Below are 18,196 nucleotides of genomic sequence, written 5' to 3'. Positions count from 1 at the left end.
CCATTCTGCAACTCCCTTATAGACCTGTAAGCACAAGCAGCTGTGAGTGTGTGTATGTCTGAGAAACAGCTAGGACTGGTTTTTAGTATTGCTAATGTTGCAAATTGTTCATTAGTGACTTGTGTGTCAGATGACAGTTGCTGGTGAGAGAACCACGAGAAATAAACACAGACTACTCTGCTTTAGGGTGTTTTCAATTTGGCTTTTTATCCCTTTTTTTTTCTAACTGTATGGCACACAGACAAGGGAGTTACATGCCTGAAACTGTAACAGAGTATCTGAGGACACTCTATTGGCTGAACCCCTCCCATGCTTGTTTGGGAGATGCCCAATCAGCTGCCAGGACTCCTTGAAGTTGAGCTCTCCATCATTGTTCTTGTCCAATGAACTCATGAGCTGGTCAGAGGCACTGGGGTCAGCAGCATTCTGCAGGAAAACAGGAAGACACCACATCAAATACAAGTAGTTAGAACTAGAGTGGACTGAGATATTATTGGTTGTGTGTGTGTGGGGCGATGAGACAGAGGCAAGCTGACACCACTGGCACATACAGCAGTTAAATAATTCATGCTTCGTCAGCAGAAGTGGTTTGGCACTAGGATCTGAAGCTCTGTCACCATCTAGTGACCAAAGGGAATATTTCACCACTCCATGCGATGGGAGCACATGGAATTTTCCACAAAGGGCTGCCCAGTAGTTTGTGTTTGGCCTCAGAAGCTGCTACTTTATGCAATTGTGCTCTGGTTAAACACAACAACACAACCACAAGTACACAAGGCTAGAGAGAAACTGAATTCTCCGAAGGTTGCCAACTCTTTCTTCCATAAAATACTCATTGTTAGTGTGCAGTGAAACATAACATGTTCTAATATCCTGTTACATGATATAACTACTCTAGATACCAGGAAGGAGTGAAAATAGCTAAATATTCATTTGAAGAACTGTTGTTCCACTCAGAAGTAGAGTGAGACCACATGTATTTTTATGTAGAAGAACAAAAATGGCCTTTTGAACACAAGTATGACTAACAGTTAATTATATGGTCACAGCAAAAAGGGCCAATGTGGTATCCAGATGATAACCATTTCAATACGATTCAGCCCTTGTGGGGAGTTATGTTTGACATGGCAAACAAAGAGAGTCAGAGCAAACTTAGAACATCTTTTTGATTTAACTTTAAAAGCTCTTTTCTTTAGAGTATGTTGCTGGTAGCATGTTGCTGGCCTTATCTGTAGATTCTACAGATAAGGCCAGCAACATGCTCTTTCTGACTCTCAGCCACAAACCTATGTGTTCCTTCTTTGGATATCCAACCCCTAATACATCCTCATACTCTTAAAAAGATGGATTGATTCCCTAAAACACTTCAGCTTTTGGCAAATGTTACTCAAGAAGAATAGAAAAGTGTCATTTTCAGGCTTGTATAATGCACATTTGTACAGACAAAATTACACTCCACTGGTGCATCTCTGCAGCGTCGTTGTTAAACAGAAAGCCTTAGCTTGGTAAAGTTAGGAATAGCTCAGATCTTACCAGTTTCATCTCTGCTCACAGTGTCAGAGGAACACCGATACGCCTTGATGTGGGATTCCATCACAAGCCAAGAGAAGGTCCGGTCTGATCTTCGGGCCTTTATTTAAGGAAAGGAAATATGGTTGATTATTGTAAAAATCTATTCTATAATACAGTTCATTTATGATGTGGATTAAGCCTAAATTGGGATGGATCAGAAACTGGAAACACAAATGAGAAGCTCATAAACTCAGGTATTTGTGTGGGTCAGTTGTGAGGACACAAGGGTCTTTTCTAGACAACTACTAAAATGTAAACCATGTTTCCAAAACACTGCTGACCTTTTTCCATGAATTGAATTTTCAGATTCAACCCCAGCGTATATCTAGTCTAGAGCAAGATATGTGTTGCTGTATGAATCACCTCCTTCAGGAAGGACTAACAATCAGAGTAAGGACGCGTTTAGCATACCACACATAGTTTAATGTTTACTCACTTTAGGCCAATGTGCAGAACATAGTCTCACATCTTTCCTAAGCTTTGTAAGGGTGTGAAACTCTGGGAAAGAAGCTGCAGATAGCCCAAAAGAAAGCAGTACATCAGAAATAATTACACTGTGTTGCAAAAACCTTTGAGAATTGGGCACTTGGGTTTCACTTCAGAGGAATGGGATCATTTTAGCCAAAGCTCTGACAGGATGTGCACAATTGGCATATTAGGGAGGCAGTTAGTGCTGACAAGTACACTGGCTTTGTCATCCACATTTCCCCACACCTTGTTTTCCTGTTGCAAGACACACACTCGCAAGCACACACACCCATCCTCTTACACCTGAAACAGCAGTCCTCCGTTCTTCTCTTCCATTCCCTCGGCCCTCTTTGAGGAGTGCAGCTGCTCTCATAGTAAATGACTTCCAGAGAGGACGAAGAAATCACATACTGTAGTCCTATAAAAGCATCAGGGTTTTCCACAGGCACTTGTCTAATGATTTCTATATTTGTATCTAAGGACTTGTTGGTCAATATTTCAAAAATAAATCCAAACTTTTTGAATTCCTTAAAGCTTGCCAAACTCACTGCTCCAGCAGTAGGTCCTCAGAGGAGATGCATTTGTTTTCTGCTTTACGTTTCATGTAAATAAAAAAGTGTGGGAAGCTCAGATGACCTTAAAGTTATACATATATACACAGTAGCAGCACTTAAGGGTTTATTTACGTGTCTCTTTTCACAGGCTTTTTTACTTGGTTATCCGTTACAGAGAGGTGAGCATTAGGGAATGTAAATCTGCATGGGAGTTAGCATTTAGTTGAAAAGACAGCAGTTTAATTGAGTGTTTTTGTGAGTGTGTGACATAACCGCTGAAGCTACAGTAAAGCAGTTTGAAGACGTTATGAGGAACAGCTGCTCACATTGTTACATCAGTACTCCACATGCAGAGAACCACTGCTAATTCCCTGGTATATTAGTTATGTATCTACAACATATCAATAGTATTTATTAAAGAGTATAGTATTATTGTGTTGTGAAAATAGAAAAAATCAATAAATATATTGTTTAAAGCTCCCATGTCATGCTTTTCCGGTTATTACCCGTCCCCTTGTGTGTTATGAAGGTTTTTATGCATGTAAACGGTGTGCAGAGTCAAAACCCTCAAAGTACACCCTGTAGCGAGTAAAACTCTAACACAGAAAATACCTCCCCAAAACGCCTCGTTGGAGATACGTCACTGCCCATTTGAGTCTTCCATTTAGTTCCGGGTACCGCCTGATGTCATGCGGTACCCGGAACGAAATGGACCAATCCCGAAGAGCTATGGCCACACCAGCAGCGGCGTGTTCCTCCTCCAGAGGTTCGAAGAACCGGCATTTCACAGACGAAAGCTTCCAAAAACATTGCCCAGTTTGAGGCCGGATATGCACAGCTTGTTTGGACCGTTTGGAGCAGGGGAAGATCTGGGTATACAACCTGTAAGTTTGCATTGTTATTTGTGTATTTATCAAACAAGACTGTTTAAATGTGTAAACTGTGTTGGACTGCTAAGCCATTGACACAGTGCTAACTGTGCTAACTAAGTTGCTAGAGTTTCCATATATCAACTCTAATATCAGCAGATGGCCTTGCATACATGTATCTCATAGCAGGAGAATGTCTGCATTCACACACAAAATACCTATTGACAGTATACTGCGGGTGATTTGCCGGTCAGTCGCGAAACGTAATTACATTATAGCTGGCGTAGCGATCTAACACACGGAGCTTGAGCTAGTTTTGGTCAGAAAAACATTTTTGTGATGCTACGTTGCTAGCGTTTAAATATATCAACTACAATGTCAGCAGATGGCCTTACATGTTTGTCATGGCAGGAGAATGTCTGCAGTCACACACACGGAATACTCATACAGTATACTCCGGTTTACCGTACATTGTGACCGTACATATACTGCATGTAGCTAACGAGGCTAGCTGTATGCTAGCGCAAAACAATGTATTCATGCAAGTTACATTGTATGGTAGCAGAATACCCGTATACGATTGCAATTATAAACACGTTATTGCTAGCCTAATATGAACCACTAGCTTTTGTTCATAGTAGTTTTATTACACTGCATTATAGTTGCCTTTCCTCCAAGCTAACGTTCATATCGTGTTAGCTACCAAGGTAAACAAAGCTAGGTTAGCATATTAGCAGGCAAGCTGTTCATTACACAACTACTACTAACGAATCTAAAACAACTAAGTTTCTCTAATATTTTGTGATTTGCATTTGATTTCGTCCAGCCAGATCCTGGCGGACAATCCATGACGGGGAAGGGATTCTACTACTACTGAGGCCTCGTGCTAAAAGGCACCGCACCGCACCGGCTGTGCGCAGGCAAGAGGAGGAGGAATGGATGATATACCGTGTATATATGTATATTTATGTTCATTTTGTACATTTCTAAAAATAAAGTTTAATGGAAATACTTAGTAGGCCTATCCTTTCTTCCCTGAATTCATATATAGCAAACCATGATTTGATTTCTCATCAAACAGTAGTAGTTTATAACGGGTACAAATAACTTACTCTTTGTTATGAGAGTAGCTCGTAGGCCACAACGGAAAGACAAGGAGACATACACGAGTTTACAAAACCACGGCACATTTATTGTGGTAAATGCAAAGATAGGTGGTTGAGAGGATCGCAGAGTTAGTCTTCCTGCAGCCGCTTTGGAGAGAGACTGGGGCCGTAGTGTCCGGAGGTGTCCGTGATCGTGCTGATTAGCTTCTTCAGCTCCACCGTAAGACAAAGGCCCTGGGGCCGTCACACTCTTCTATAACAACAGTTAAAAATATATATGTATATAAAATATACCGCTGTACCGACGCCATGATAAGACTGATGTTACGCTGAGAGCAGCCGGGAAAAGCACTGACATGGGCGCAGCCTCTCTGGTGGTTGACTAATCAGAACGAGTGGCCGAGCTGACCAATCGGAGCACACTAGGCTCACAGGGAGGGGGGGGCAAGAGCTCCAACGAGTCGTTTAGTGGAGAAAGTGAATACTGCTGAATACACATGCTTGACAGAGATGCTGTATGCGAAACCAATGTGAGTTTGGAAAATTGCACAGTATAAATCTATTTTAGTATACCTCAACAATGTAATTATGATCAGTGGAAATGGCCATGACATGGGCCCTTTAAATTTTTTTTTTTTTTTTAAAAGTATAGTATTTTAACCAGGCCTTTTTCCAGTTTATAGTCTCAAAAAGGCACCATGCTTGACTGACAATATGTGACTGAATGACATGGAGTCATCGTACTCAATCTTACTGTCTCGATTTTCATTCTTGTTTTCCTCTGCTACCCTGGGCCAGTACATACCACTCCACCCATCTGGATACAGGGAATATAAAAAGGAAGAAACTGCCAAAAAAAGTTTCCCCCGAGGAGAAGTTACCGTCAGCCTGGGAAAGGCAAACCAAGGAGAAAGGAGGTGATTCATCTGCAAAGGAACAATAATATATCAGTCATGTTTCATTGATCTGTCAGCAAACAGCTTTTCACAGATCCCACTGGATTTCAAAAGAAATAGGTGGGACAACTGGTCAAACAACAATTTAGTTATTATGAATTACCAACAAAACAAAGTCTCACCTTCTTTCCAAATGTGCAGAATCTCAAGGACTTGGATCTAATTCTGACGAGGAGCTGAAAACAATGTGTGTAATTAAAAGCACATGTAAACCTTCAACAAAGTGAGTGAGAAAAAAAATGACAAAACAGAGTTATTTAAATCCCAGCGATGCGCCACATTTATTATTCTGCTCTTGCAACAGTAACAGGGCCAAATAGAAAACATCCTAACATACAAAGTTCTCGATGCTGCCACAAAGCCCACAGCATGTGGTTCTGCAAACACCTTCCGAAGATCTCTATGTGGCTTTAGACCTTTGATTTAGCAACATGTAATAAGTTAGCGTGTAAACAGATAGCAAGTACTAAATGCGTTTTTGGGAAACTATGCCCCACGACCTCAGTGCTACAACCAACCTTATCAAGAAAAGCTAAATTCAAGATAAAACAATTAAGAAACCTTAGTGCACGACATAAGCTCAGTACCTGAACAAAAAGAAGCTCAACATGTTGATATCTTATGTGCCAACCAAAGATATTTGTATCTAAATTATGCCAAACTCTATAAATAAGTTCACTATGTAATTCTGCATAGTCCTTAAAACACATTTAATGCAATATGTACAAACATTCAAAACTAAATCAATACAGACTTCTCTACTTTCACATTCAATATTCACTAAACTGTTTTCAGCAGTTCATGCCACCCTTTCTAAAAACGGATGGTTTGAATATAATCTAATATGAAGTGCAAAGCTAAAGCAATACAAACAAAGAGGGCATGTAAGTTCAGTGAACAGGACATCAGTGCAGAGGTGTGTTGTGTGATAAGACTAAACAGCAGCTGTCAATGAGGAGGAGTATCAACGCTAATCTAACAGATTTGATTTCCCATAAGTGAAGGAGTAGAAATAACTTTCACACCAACGGATATTCAACATTAGCTGCAGCCACAAATAAAAAAGAGAAGTGAGTTTTTTTTTAAGAAAGAGCACGCGAAGGCTATGTCATGTTTGCATTACACTTGTTTCTGTAGCCTCTCGTCTTCTATCCAAGTCCATCCCAAAACATGAAGTAAATGCACTCTCCTTCTGCCTTATCAGGGACTAGTGTATGTGTGTGCATAGGCAATACAAAACGTCCCAAAACAGTGAAATTTAATAATAAGTTGAACTTCTCGGACAACAGAAGGGTAAAATAAGGTCCTGTTAAAACGCTGACAGGATGATAAATGTATACTGGTAAGCGTTTGTGGTCCAATATCAAATGTTCCCTTTGAATACCCTCTCATCCGTCATGACTGCTCTCAAGCTACTTTCGACAGATCCATCCATCCCATCATCAGCCGCGTCCTCTCTCCTTCCTCCCCTCCCCTTTGACCCTCCCCTCTTTCTCTACAGCCACCACGGGCGCTGCAAACTTCTTTATGACTTCTTTTCCGAACTCCTCCATTTCGTCCTCTAGGTCACTGTCCTCTTCCTCTGCGTCCTCATCTCCTTCCACCATGTCTTCCAAGATGTCTTCCAAATCCTCCACGAACTCCGTGAAGCTCGTCTGCTCGTGGACGAAGAATCCCTCCTTGAAGAACATGGCGGCTAGCTTTTTGAGCTCGTCTGTTTTGGAGGCAGCCACCCCGGCCTCCTCTGCTCTGGACAGGTAGGTTTGGAGGATGGCCTCGAACTGGGGCAGGGGGACGGGCAGCATCCCCTCCGCCTGGGCGCAGGTCTCCACTGAGCTGCACTGCTGCGTGGCTTTGGGGTTCTGCTGGAGACGGTCTCTCTGCTGCTCCCAGTACTCGGGCTGATCCAGGGAGGGTCTGCTGTGAGTGGGAGGGGGCTTCCTGTCCGCCCACAGAGGCTCTTCCTTGTGGTTTTTGTGACCGTTAGATTTGTGTTTCTGGGAGCTTGATGCGTCCTTTTTCCGATCTCCGTTGTGTTTCCTGTCTTTCTCCCCTCCTCTCTTCCACGGCTCTTCCGTCTTTTCCCACTGTTTCTTCTCATCTTTCCTCTTCCACTCCTTCTCATCCTGACCATCCTTCCACTGTTTCCTCTCCTCCTTCCCCTTCCTCTCTGGATGTTTCCTCTCCTCCCACTCTTTCTTTTCACCCTTTCCTTTGCCGTGATCTTTGCTGTTCTTTCCTTTCCAGTCACTTTCCTTCTTCACCCACTCTTTCCGATCTTCTTTTTCCCATTTCCCTTTGCCACTTTCCTTGGAGCCATCTCTCCCTCCCTTCTTCCATTCCTCCTTGCCCTTGTTCTTCTCTCCACGGTCTTTTCCTACCTTCCAATCCTTCTTCTCTTCCTTCCCGCTCCACTGTTTACCCTCCTTCACTTTCTCATGCTTTCCTTTGTTCCAGTCTTTCCCCTCACTCTTTCCTTTCCACTCTTTCTTCTCTGCCTTATCCTTCCATGGTTTCCCTTCATCACCTCTGCTAGACTTTTCTTTCTTCAAGTCTTTCTCCTTCCATTGTTTTGTCTCATCACTGGCTTTCTTCAGTTTACCTTCCTTATCTTTCTCCTTTTCAAACTTTCCTTGCTCATGTTTTCCCTTCTTCCCTTCTGCTTTGCCCCCATCTTTGAGCTCATTCTTCCCTTCTGCTTTGCCCCCATCGTTCCACTCCTTCTTCTCTCCCATGTCATGTGTATCCTTCTTCACATCTTTCTTCGTCTCCTTCTGGTCCTCCCAAGGCTTTGTGAGCTGTTTGTCTGTGGGTCCAGCTGCTTCCTGTGTGCTGTCCTCTGGTTGGACACTAGAGGGCGGTGTGGTGAGCGTCACAGGAGCTGGAGCTGCTGCTGAAAGGAAAACAAAAAGTCAATACAAAGATGAGATGTGACAATTAAATCAACATACAAGAGGAAAGGGGAAGAACCATACTGCACTCTCCCTAGCTGTCCGATCACTAGCATCCTTGTACCTGGGGGGAGTTTTAATTCAGTCACAGTGGATCTCAGAGTTTCTAGCTCTTTCTGTAGGGCAGGGACAGACTCCAGCTCTCTCTTCATCCTCTCGTTCTCTTTCTGAAGCACAGGGAGAGATGCCATCTCTTTCTTCAACCTACTGTTTTCCTCCTCCACCTCCTCCCTGCGCAGCCGCTCCTTCACTCCCTCTGCTGCGTGTCCCTTGGCTACTTTTAGCTCTTCTCCCTGTGCCTGTTGGAGAGAAAAAAAGAACGGTAAAAGAGGGTCCTGTGAGAATATTACAAACTCAGTGGCATGACACACATTCATGTATACCGCAAACACACACACTCAAGAGGGCAAATGAGGTAAGAGACAGAATGGAGTCACACCTGAAGTTGGGCTTGTAGCACAGAAATCTGCTGGTTCCCTTCGTCTAATCTATTTAGAAGCTCTGTGCTGTCAGCGTCAACTGGGAGTGGAGGAACCTCTAGATTAAGCCACTCCTGTCAACAAAAGACACACACAGCACAACGATTTTAGACATCTCAGATTCAAGATGGCCAGACAGACTAGTGGAGAAGGGAGGGAACATTAGTGCAGAGTTGTACAGTTGGTACAAAGTAGGAGTAATGTTGCGAGTTGTGTGGGTGGTCACACTAAAAATGCATGAGGGTAGTACCCATTGTACTGTAAACTAGGGACACAAATGGTATTTATAATAAATAACAGTTAGAGAATACACAGACTGAATATATACGGCGTCAGACTGACCTGTTTTCCGGGTACTTTTGCATCTTTCAGCTCCATTGTGCCATAGTCACTCTCTGCAAACGAATTATGCAAAGCTTAATGTGCATGTGAATGAACACACTGTCAAAGAAAACAAGCAAAAGCTGTGCATATGATGGAAAATGCCACCTTCCCAAACAATATTAAAATAACAACAATGTGCAACTTGTCTGTTTACACTTTTTCCTAAAACGTTTTACAGTGATCATGCTAGGAACAGTGAACAAACACCTACAAAATGGGCATTGCACTTCAAACGATATGATGTTCATACTCATACTCATTGGTTTAAATGTCTGGTGATGCCGGATAAGGATTGTATTACATATCAGCAAACAAGCCTCAAGGAAAATCATTCTCTCTTTTGCTCACACACGTCTGCATGCAGTGCTCTTGAACGTTGCTTTAAAAAAGGTATTTAGATGTAAAACAAAAAACGTTCTGCATGCACATTCAGACACAAACATGCACTGACTCACACATAACCTACCCTCATCCAGGTCCATGAAGACACCTGCAGGTACAATACACCTCAGTCTCAGAGCACCCTTTGTCTACTAATGCAGTAACTTAGGAAATATTCCTCTGACTAACTTCACTTATCCAAAGTTCAACACAGATGATCAACTTTGCAAATGTTCATTAGGGGAATCCTACCTGATAAAAAGATGGTGCCAAGGCCCAGCAGAATGAGAGCACCCAGGATGCACTTGTTCACAGAGAACCCACTGTCATCGTCCCGCCGTGGCAGCTGAAACTCTTCTTCTTCTTCGTCCGCCCGTCCAATGCGCTCCAGAGCTGCCAAGAGAGACCTCCTCCTCCTCACCTCCGGCTCTGGCTCCTCACCCGTCTTCTCAGGTCTCTCCTTACCCACCTCTGAATCCCCGGGGGAGTCTGGGTAGTGGAGAGGGAGCGAATGAGAGGCTATTGTACCTTGCAGAGGTTCAATATATTCTATGAGTACTTGAGCTGCAAAAAAAAAAATGCGATTATTTCAACTGTAATTGCAATATGATCGCGAGATTAGAGAGAATGACACTTTTTGAAACATTAACCACATTGTCTTGGATTGTAAAATGATCATGGTGAGACTTTTAAAGAAGATGTTTGTGTAAAAGAACTTTACACAATATAGCACTGACTGCAGTTTGAACATTGCACTATTGTATATTGCTATTTAGATCAAATGTAGATAAATTGTGCAGCCATCATGGTTACCCCGAGTCCCAATTGTTTAAAACAACTGATAATGTAATGTGAATGTGTTTATGAGACAATTTAATTTCCTGCCATGTTTGTTTTTTTCGAAACTGTTGCAATTACAAAGTTGATGTTAGATAGCACAGCAGCTATAGCGCTGTAAACAGTCTGAAGCTGCAGTTTACTCCAGCTGGGAGATGAGACCCGCTTCTTTATTGGCTCTGCTGTGCATGGAACGCTGGTTAATTCACTGCATTGCTTTTCCTTATTTTCCTTTAATTTGCATAAATAAGACTTCAATGTTGAATAAATGGCCCAGAAACTAATTCAAATGGTTCATTTTGGAACTTCTGGTAGAGAAACTTTCCAAACTACTGCCATCACAATTTGTTGTAAAAAGAGCAATGGGACCATTAAAGGGCTCTGTAAATAACTCCCTGACGCTGAGCTCTAGTTGGTAAACAAAAAGAGTACAACAGAAATGCACAACAGAGCAAAAGAAGGCTCATTTTTTGTAATGCCGTAGCGAGAAAAATAGCTGCAGAGCAAAAACGCCACACTGCAAAAAACTTTAGAGGTCCCAGTCCCTCTGAAGCCAATTAACTTCTGCAAGGTGTCATGCAGCCTCTGTCACATCATGCTGCCTCGTACCAACCAACGCCTCTGCAGACAACCTCCTGGCCCAGATACTGAACAATTCCAAAACCAGCTGGTCCACCAAGTACACTTCAAACACAAATAGTATATCCGGCTTAGTGTCCAAAAAATAAAAGGAAAGGATACAGGCATACCAGGTGATCATCTTTATAGAAGAACATACATAGGATAAAGAGGCTGAGGATATAGTACAGAGAGTTAACCCAACAATCACAAATACATGTTCCTCTAACCTGCAGTGCTATTTATCCATCTAGATTGTTTTGGTGTGAGATGCTGAGGGTTGGAGATACCAGTAAAACTGTCTGCCTTCTCTTTAATATTATGGGAATAGATGGCACTCTGCTTTGGTCCTGAAAGCCCCCCCAAAAAACTCACGAAGAACCGAACACCATTGTCTATATTCAGTTCATAACATAACAGGGTTACTCAAGATAATCAACAGACCTTGTTGTGAGCAGTTTCACGTAGGATCTATTGTCTTTCCACCAAACTAAAAATAATCCAACGAGTTAGCACAAGCCTGTTTATGTTAAGCGTGTCAAATGTGTTTTATTTGCTGCTCCGAGTACTACAAGCCTAGTGCTATCTAGTTCTGTTATAAGACAGATATCTCCAACATATTGCGTGTGGCCGGAAGCTTTTTTGCGATTGCGATTGTGTTAATCCAATGCGTTTTGCCGTATGCGTTCCCGTGGGGCAAGCACCTGAGTAACTCACACCAAAATAATCTGGTGACAAATATCACTGTCCCTTTTTTCTAATAATGACATGACTAAAGTTGTGTTGATCATACCTGCCTGTTTCCCTAAGTCAGCTGTTCTTGGGAAGAGGTCAGACTCCTCCCCTTCATATTGTAGCTCCTCCCCGTTCAGCGAGTGCAGCGCTTCTTCCTGTACGAGCCTCTCCACTTCCTCTATTAACTCCCCCCCTCCCAGAGTCTCTGTGCTCAGCAGGGAGGCTGGGGGCTCATCAGGGGAGGGGGTTATGTGGGTGTAGGAGTCAGAAAAAGAGTCCGGGTCAGGGCTGGCCCCTGCCGGGCCCTCTGGGAGGCCCTCTGATTGGCTGAGTTCATCACTGCCAGGAACAAGGCTGTCGGAGACTTCCAGAGAGCTGGGAGGGGGGGCTTCAGTGACGGCGGCGGGCACGGGGGGTTGCTGCTCTGTTCCCGTGTCTTCACTTAGCTCTGCTGCTTTGTCTTCTGATAGCTGGGACAAGAATCAGGTCATTACAACTCCTTAAGGTAGAACACTGTGAGGTTTGAACTCAAGCTATGTGACTAATTCAATAGCACAAGACATGTTGAGCAGTATGGTAAATATAAAGCACGTTGGCTTAGTTTAGCTCATGGACTGAAAACAGGGGGGGGTGGGTGGGTAACCTGACTCTGTTGAAAAGTAACACGATTACTACCTAAAACTGTTATTTGTTCTTTATATTTAGTTTAATACCTAGGAAAAAAAGTGTAAAAGAATCAATATAGGTACAAATAACAATCTTACAATGGGATATGTGCTGGACAATTTTTGGGCTAGAACCAGTTGCTAAGCAACCTTCAGGAAATTAACTGGCCAATAAATAGTCCAAAATGGTCCAGGAGGATATTGCTACCTTCAAACTGAGCCAACTGTTTCCAGTTTTTGTTCTAAGCTAAGCTAGCCGGCTGTTGGCCGTAGCATCATGGACAGAAATTAAATTAGTTTGAAGTGTCTATCTAACTCTGACAGAGAAGTCCATAAGTGTAGTTTACAAAACTTTGAGATATTGCTTTGAATTGAAACATATATAAGAAATAGGTTAATGTGACATGGTGGTGCATTTCTGCATTTTGTGCACATACTTGTACGGATGTTTTTAAGTTGATTAATAAAAACATAATGATGTGTACTGCAGGCTCACCAGGTGGTGGCCCTCCTCAGGGAGCTCCTCCGCTGACCCTGCCTCCTCTGCACCCTCCGCACCCTCTGCAGGCCGGCTCTCCCCAGGACCTGCTTCACAAACACAGAAACAAGGCAGGAAGGAAGACTTTAAGAGCAGTCGTTAAACATATTAATATGTGACATTACATTACATGTCACTTGTTAGACGCTTTTATCCAAAGCGACTTGCATACATTCGGTACTGTGGGCAATCCCCACAGGAGCAATCTGGGGTGAAGTGTCTTGCCCAGGGACACAACGACATGCTGACTGCAGTGGGACTCAAACTTACTACCCCTGATTCAAAGTTCAGCGCACTAAGTTCAGCACACTATCCCACTGAGCCATGTGACTATTTGAAATGTAGCAACTCTTACTTGGGAGTATGTGGATAACAAAAAATGATGTACTGTGGTAATGTACATTATTATTTGAAATTGTTCAGGTTTTTGTTCCATTTATTACCAAAGAAGACCCATGGGCAAAGCAAGTGATAGACTAGATATTATAAAAGGTTTTTGTGTGAGATATATTTCCTGTGTCAAACACAATCTCACTATCCTGAAATGTATTGTGAGAATCACCTGCAGCAGATGTGAGGCTTTCTTCATGGTGCTCCGTCCCCTCTGCTAAAGGCCTCAGGGTTTCAGCTACAGTCTCCTAGGATAAGCAAACAGGAAACAGGAAACAAACATTGTTAGCGTTAGCGCGCGCGTCTAGAAACACTCCACCCACACTTTTTTTAAAGAAAACATTTTGAGCATCCTTTTATGATAAATAAATCCCAAAAATAGAAGAGTCCCAATTAAATGAAGTAAATGGGGGCTGCGATATAAACAGAAAATTGAAAAAAAAAAAAAAAAAAAAACTCAATTTACAAACTCTCACAAAACATGCAGTATGATCCAAGTCTCATTTATCCAGTTGTATTAAATGCTCTTTTCTTCTCAAACACATGCATTTTTGAAAATACCTAGCCATTTAAAATGCTATGGACTCACACGGACAAGTACTGTAGCCCACCTGCATATATTTAAATTAGTACGATTTAAAATGCACTAGTTGTTTTAGAGAGACTAAACTGTCCTGGGTTTTAAACTCAGAGCCATTAACTTCAATGCATGAAAAATATCTCCACTTTTTGATTCTTCGTTTACCATGAAAGACAAACATGTGTTTCTTTGATAACTCAATGTAACACAGGGTAAGTCATTAATAAACAAATAATCATTCAGAAGTTACGTTTTTCTTTCAAGGCAGTTTGCACTCCTGACGTCTTCTTACAATATCTACTTAATATCAAGGTGACCCAAAAGAAAAGAAATTAGGACAAGGAGCTTTTTTCAATAAAATAATGATTTTTCCATGAGGTCATGCACAGTGACTTCCTAAGCTCTTAACAGAGTGGTGATACCTCAGGAGTGAGGATGGTCCAGCTGTTGTTAGCACTGCTGATGCCAGACATGGCCCCCTAGAGGCTGTGCCTGTCTCCTGCAATACAAGAGGAACAAACAAAACAGATTACAGAAGTTCACTGAGAATAAGACAAATGAAACGTGTACTCCTTTGTGTGTTGTGTCTATACATCAAGCTGGTTGTGTGATTCTAAGCTAATCCTACATTTTTCTATAACGGCAATTAAAAAATGCACTTGTTACTGTAGCGACAGCCAACAACCCCATTGAGCAGGTGCATTACTCAGAAGATTGACACTAGCCCACAATTATGGTGACAGTGTGAGTACTGCAGCTAAAAGATATTTACATATTCTGTTTACCCATGCTCTGGATTTGAATATATAGCTTTGCTATTCAGCCCCACCCATTCTGACAATAAATGAGCTACTGTAACATATTACCCTGTGTGTGTGTGTGAGGACATGTGTTTAAGTGTGCAGGAAGTCCAGTTCCCTGAAACCATTGAGTCCTTCATTAGTAGTTTGTGTGTGTTGAGGGCCTTTTGGTCACCCTAGCTTTTGACTAGCTGGGAAATGTTTTGGCACGGGACAGGGGTAACTAAGGCTGGCACCATTCTTAAGATACAGAATAAGAGTTTCCATTTGAAAGTTACTGGTCTGTCTACAAACCGGTACATTTCCACTGTATAATGGATATACCTTTTCCTATGTGGAATTTGGCTTCACAATGTACTGTAAGATAAACATACAGTGCTGTTTTCCTGAATCTCTGTCAACAGTTATGTTGCTGACTAACAAAACACCTTCCAGGATCCAGATCACTCAAGCGGAAACCGACTGACATTTCAATTTCACCTCCTGTTCATACAAATGTCAGGTTTTACAGCTGTATGAAGCCCTTTCCTCTCAAAACAGCAGAGGAGAACATAACATAAATATATATTTATCATGGGTAGTCTGGCTTTTGTCACTGAAAGCTAACCGCTTACATTAACACAACATTGTCTGGGTAATGATGACACACTTCACTCCCCAAATTAAATTCTATCCCAGCTCCGCAATTTAGGTCTTCTAATCGAGTGTCTCCCAAGAGAAGTCTACTGAATCTAGCCTAGGGCCCTTGGAGCATTGTGAGGCATATAGTGGAATGGCTTAAATAGATACTGGCTAAATATAGCTACCATAAGATTGAGTGGAGACAGAGCATGTAGAAAATGGCCATAAGGAACAACATAGAGACAGAAATGTATTCTAAGGACAGAGTTACAATAATTATTTTAACTGCACCACAAATCTAATGCTTTTAACAGAGGAAAATGTACTTTTCTCTGTCCTGTACTCTGTTTTTACTCACAAATAAAACCTGTTAAGCTTCTAAGAGGCTGGGTTACATCACATTTTCATAGCAGTCATATTTAAAGATAGGCTACTTGACAGCCTGCCTGATCTCAATTTATTAATACCATGTCAAACAGTGATCTGCTATTAGTTTAAATGTAGCCTTTTTTGTTCTTGAGCAAAACACAGCCAAATGAATGTTAACAGCTGTAGGCCAAACCTCACCATCTTGGTCTCAGCAGGGGAAATTACCAAAAAAGGTCAAAAGAATAAACCAGAGGACAGGCCATAAGGAAAACAATGTTAGGCTGTCAGTAAAAGCACCATGGCCAGCATGTTTACAGCAGTTCACACACAGCATCATAGAATAATAATGTATCTTTTAGTTATTGAGACCGCTTTAGAGAAGGGGCGTGATGCCTGTGACAGGAAATGTCATATGGCAGTGAGCAAAGAAAAAAAAAAAACTTATAACCGAGATAAACTCAAAAATATCACTTCTGAAAAAAACACATTGAAGACTAGTGTGAGCAGGCTTAAGCACTTAAGTTTAAAAAGCAAATAAATTACATTACACAACTTTCCACTTTAAGTGTCAACCGAGCTACCAGGAAAAAGTGAGTAAAACTACGTTGTCGACGCAATAGAAGAACAAAAAACAGACGCTGTTGCTTTGGAATATAAACACTTAATGTGCCAAAATGTAGGTTTATTCTTACCGTGGTTCGTCGCTTTACTTCAGTTCCCACAGTCTGTCACAGATACAGCAGCAGACACTTCTGAGTCTTCCCATCCAACCTGCGAACTTAGAAAGTGCCTCATGAACTTGCAAGATTGCCCCTCTCATCCAATCGCAGACAGCTTTGCCTCTGGACCCGCCCCGCTTCCTCCAACTCGACCAATGGCATGCGGCGTCAATGTGCTTCACTGGGAAATGTTCCAGGTTGATTGACACACACAGGTGACGGAGGGTATGTAAAACATACATCATCTTATATGCGTGAAGTCCATCAGTCCAAGGCATTTGATGCCAGTAGTCCATAGGCTTGGGTCGATTCAGGTTATTGGTTACAATATCCTTCAAGACAACTTGTAAAATGTGTCATGTTTTTTGTTCAATACATAATTCATTAATTGGAGCTCAATAAAGACACACTATTGTGCAAACTATGTCTAAGTCACATTAAAGTTGGACACCTAATCAATATTTCTATATATATATATATTCTTCAGCTGTACAAGTAAACTAAAATATTAACCAAAACAAAATGAAAAAACATGCAGACATAACGGTTATCTTTTTTCTATTCATCAGTTATTTTTATTCATTGAACGCCAGTTTGTGTTGTACAGTGAACACCAGGGCTGCCATTCCTCAAGTAGTCAGATCAGCAGGGTTGAACTCAGGAAACTCTGACCCAGTCTCTCAGTGAGCATTTGAAGCTTCTGAAAAAGTGCAAGTGTGTTTCCTGGAACCCAAGAAGAGCATCCTACAACCACTGGAAAACAGAGATACAAATGTTTCAACACAAACTATGTTATGATAAGAACAACTATTCGCCATATAAATTGATGCTTTCTAAAATTGAGATCCTCACTTTAACAGTACCATACATAAATTGCAATATAATCAAATTAGACTCAAGTAGTTTGTTGTCATATGAGAAAAAACTCATACTTGCCAATGATTTGCCAGAACTGCTGATCAAACACTCCATTCTCAATGAAATAGAAGTTGGTTGAAATAACACTCAAGGAGCCGTCGGAAAAAAGTGAAAATCAATGTTCAACCACTTGATCCAGTCTCTTAGTCCAGGATCTCTTTGATGCACCAGCAGCAGAGCAGGAAATAGAGGCACTCCTTAACCGACTGGATAAAACCGTAGGCAACGTTTCCTCCCAATAAGTTCTTGCCTCTTCCCAGACCCATGGCCATGTCCCGCAGATTCTGTCCCAGAGAGGAGGAGGGCATGGCCTGAGGAAGAGGACGCTGGGGATGCATGGCTCCGGAGAGAAAGCGAAGCAGAGGCATCAAAGAGGCCAGCCGACGAGAAGAAATATGAGGTGATGTCTGACAAGTTGAATCAGACTGTGCCAGTGCAACAGTTGAGGTCTGCTTCGTATTCCTGGCACAGTTAGCCCCTCTACTTATAACCTCCTATACAAGCTGCAGGCTGCCTCCATTCACATCCTGCTTTTTCGCGACTGTTCTCTGCTTTCAAACATCCGCTGATTGATTGAAGGCCTTGTTTACCTTTGCTTTGCACTATTCCCTTCTGTTGTATAGGACCCCACACACTCTCTCCCTGCGCTCTAATAATCCCTGAATCAGCCCCCTACTGTTACAGGC

General features: G+C 42.1%; 2 protein-coding genes across 10 annotated transcripts; both read right to left on the bottom strand.

The window, feature by feature from the left end:
- Nucleotides 1-5,778: 5,778 nt before the first annotated feature.
- On the bottom strand, nt 5,779-16,657 carry pbxip1b (pre-B-cell leukemia homeobox interacting protein 1b). 9 transcript variants are annotated; one of them, XM_034127465.1, is made up of 11 exons: nt 16,566-16,657; nt 14,506-14,582; nt 13,676-13,751; nt 13,072-13,163; nt 11,969-12,380; nt 9,973-10,284; nt 9,806-9,829; nt 9,298-9,350; nt 8,916-9,029; nt 8,541-8,775; nt 5,779-8,418 (listed from the first exon to the last, which is right to left on the bottom strand). In XM_034127465.1, the coding sequence occupies exons 2-11, from the start codon at nt 14,554-14,556 to the stop codon at nt 6,968-6,970; spliced, it is 2,820 nt and encodes a 939-aa protein (XP_033983356.1). In that variant the 5' UTR covers nt 14,557-14,582; nt 16,566-16,657; the 3' UTR covers nt 5,779-6,967. The 9 variants fall into 9 exon arrangements, with proteins under 9 accessions (XP_033983356.1, XP_033983357.1, XP_033983362.1 ...); XM_034127466.1 differs by having other exon boundaries at nt 5,779-8,415; XM_034127471.1 differs by having other exon boundaries at nt 8,685-8,775.
- An 843-nt stretch (nt 16,658-17,500) lies between these two features.
- lenep (lens epithelial protein) lies at nt 17,501-17,919 on the bottom strand. Its single transcript, XM_034127247.1, has one exon. The coding sequence runs from the start codon at nt 17,876-17,878 to the stop codon at nt 17,654-17,656; it is 225 nt and encodes a 74-aa protein (XP_033983138.1). The 5' UTR covers nt 17,879-17,919; the 3' UTR covers nt 17,501-17,653.
- Nucleotides 17,920-18,196: the final 277 nt, after the last annotated feature.

Source organism: Trematomus bernacchii, unplaced genomic scaffold, assembly GCF_902827165.1.
Source record: "Trematomus bernacchii unplaced genomic scaffold, fTreBer1.1, whole genome shotgun sequence".
NCBI lineage: Eukaryota > Metazoa > Chordata > Actinopteri > Perciformes > Nototheniidae > Trematomus > Trematomus bernacchii.
This window is presented reverse-complemented; position numbering and strand designations above follow the sequence as displayed.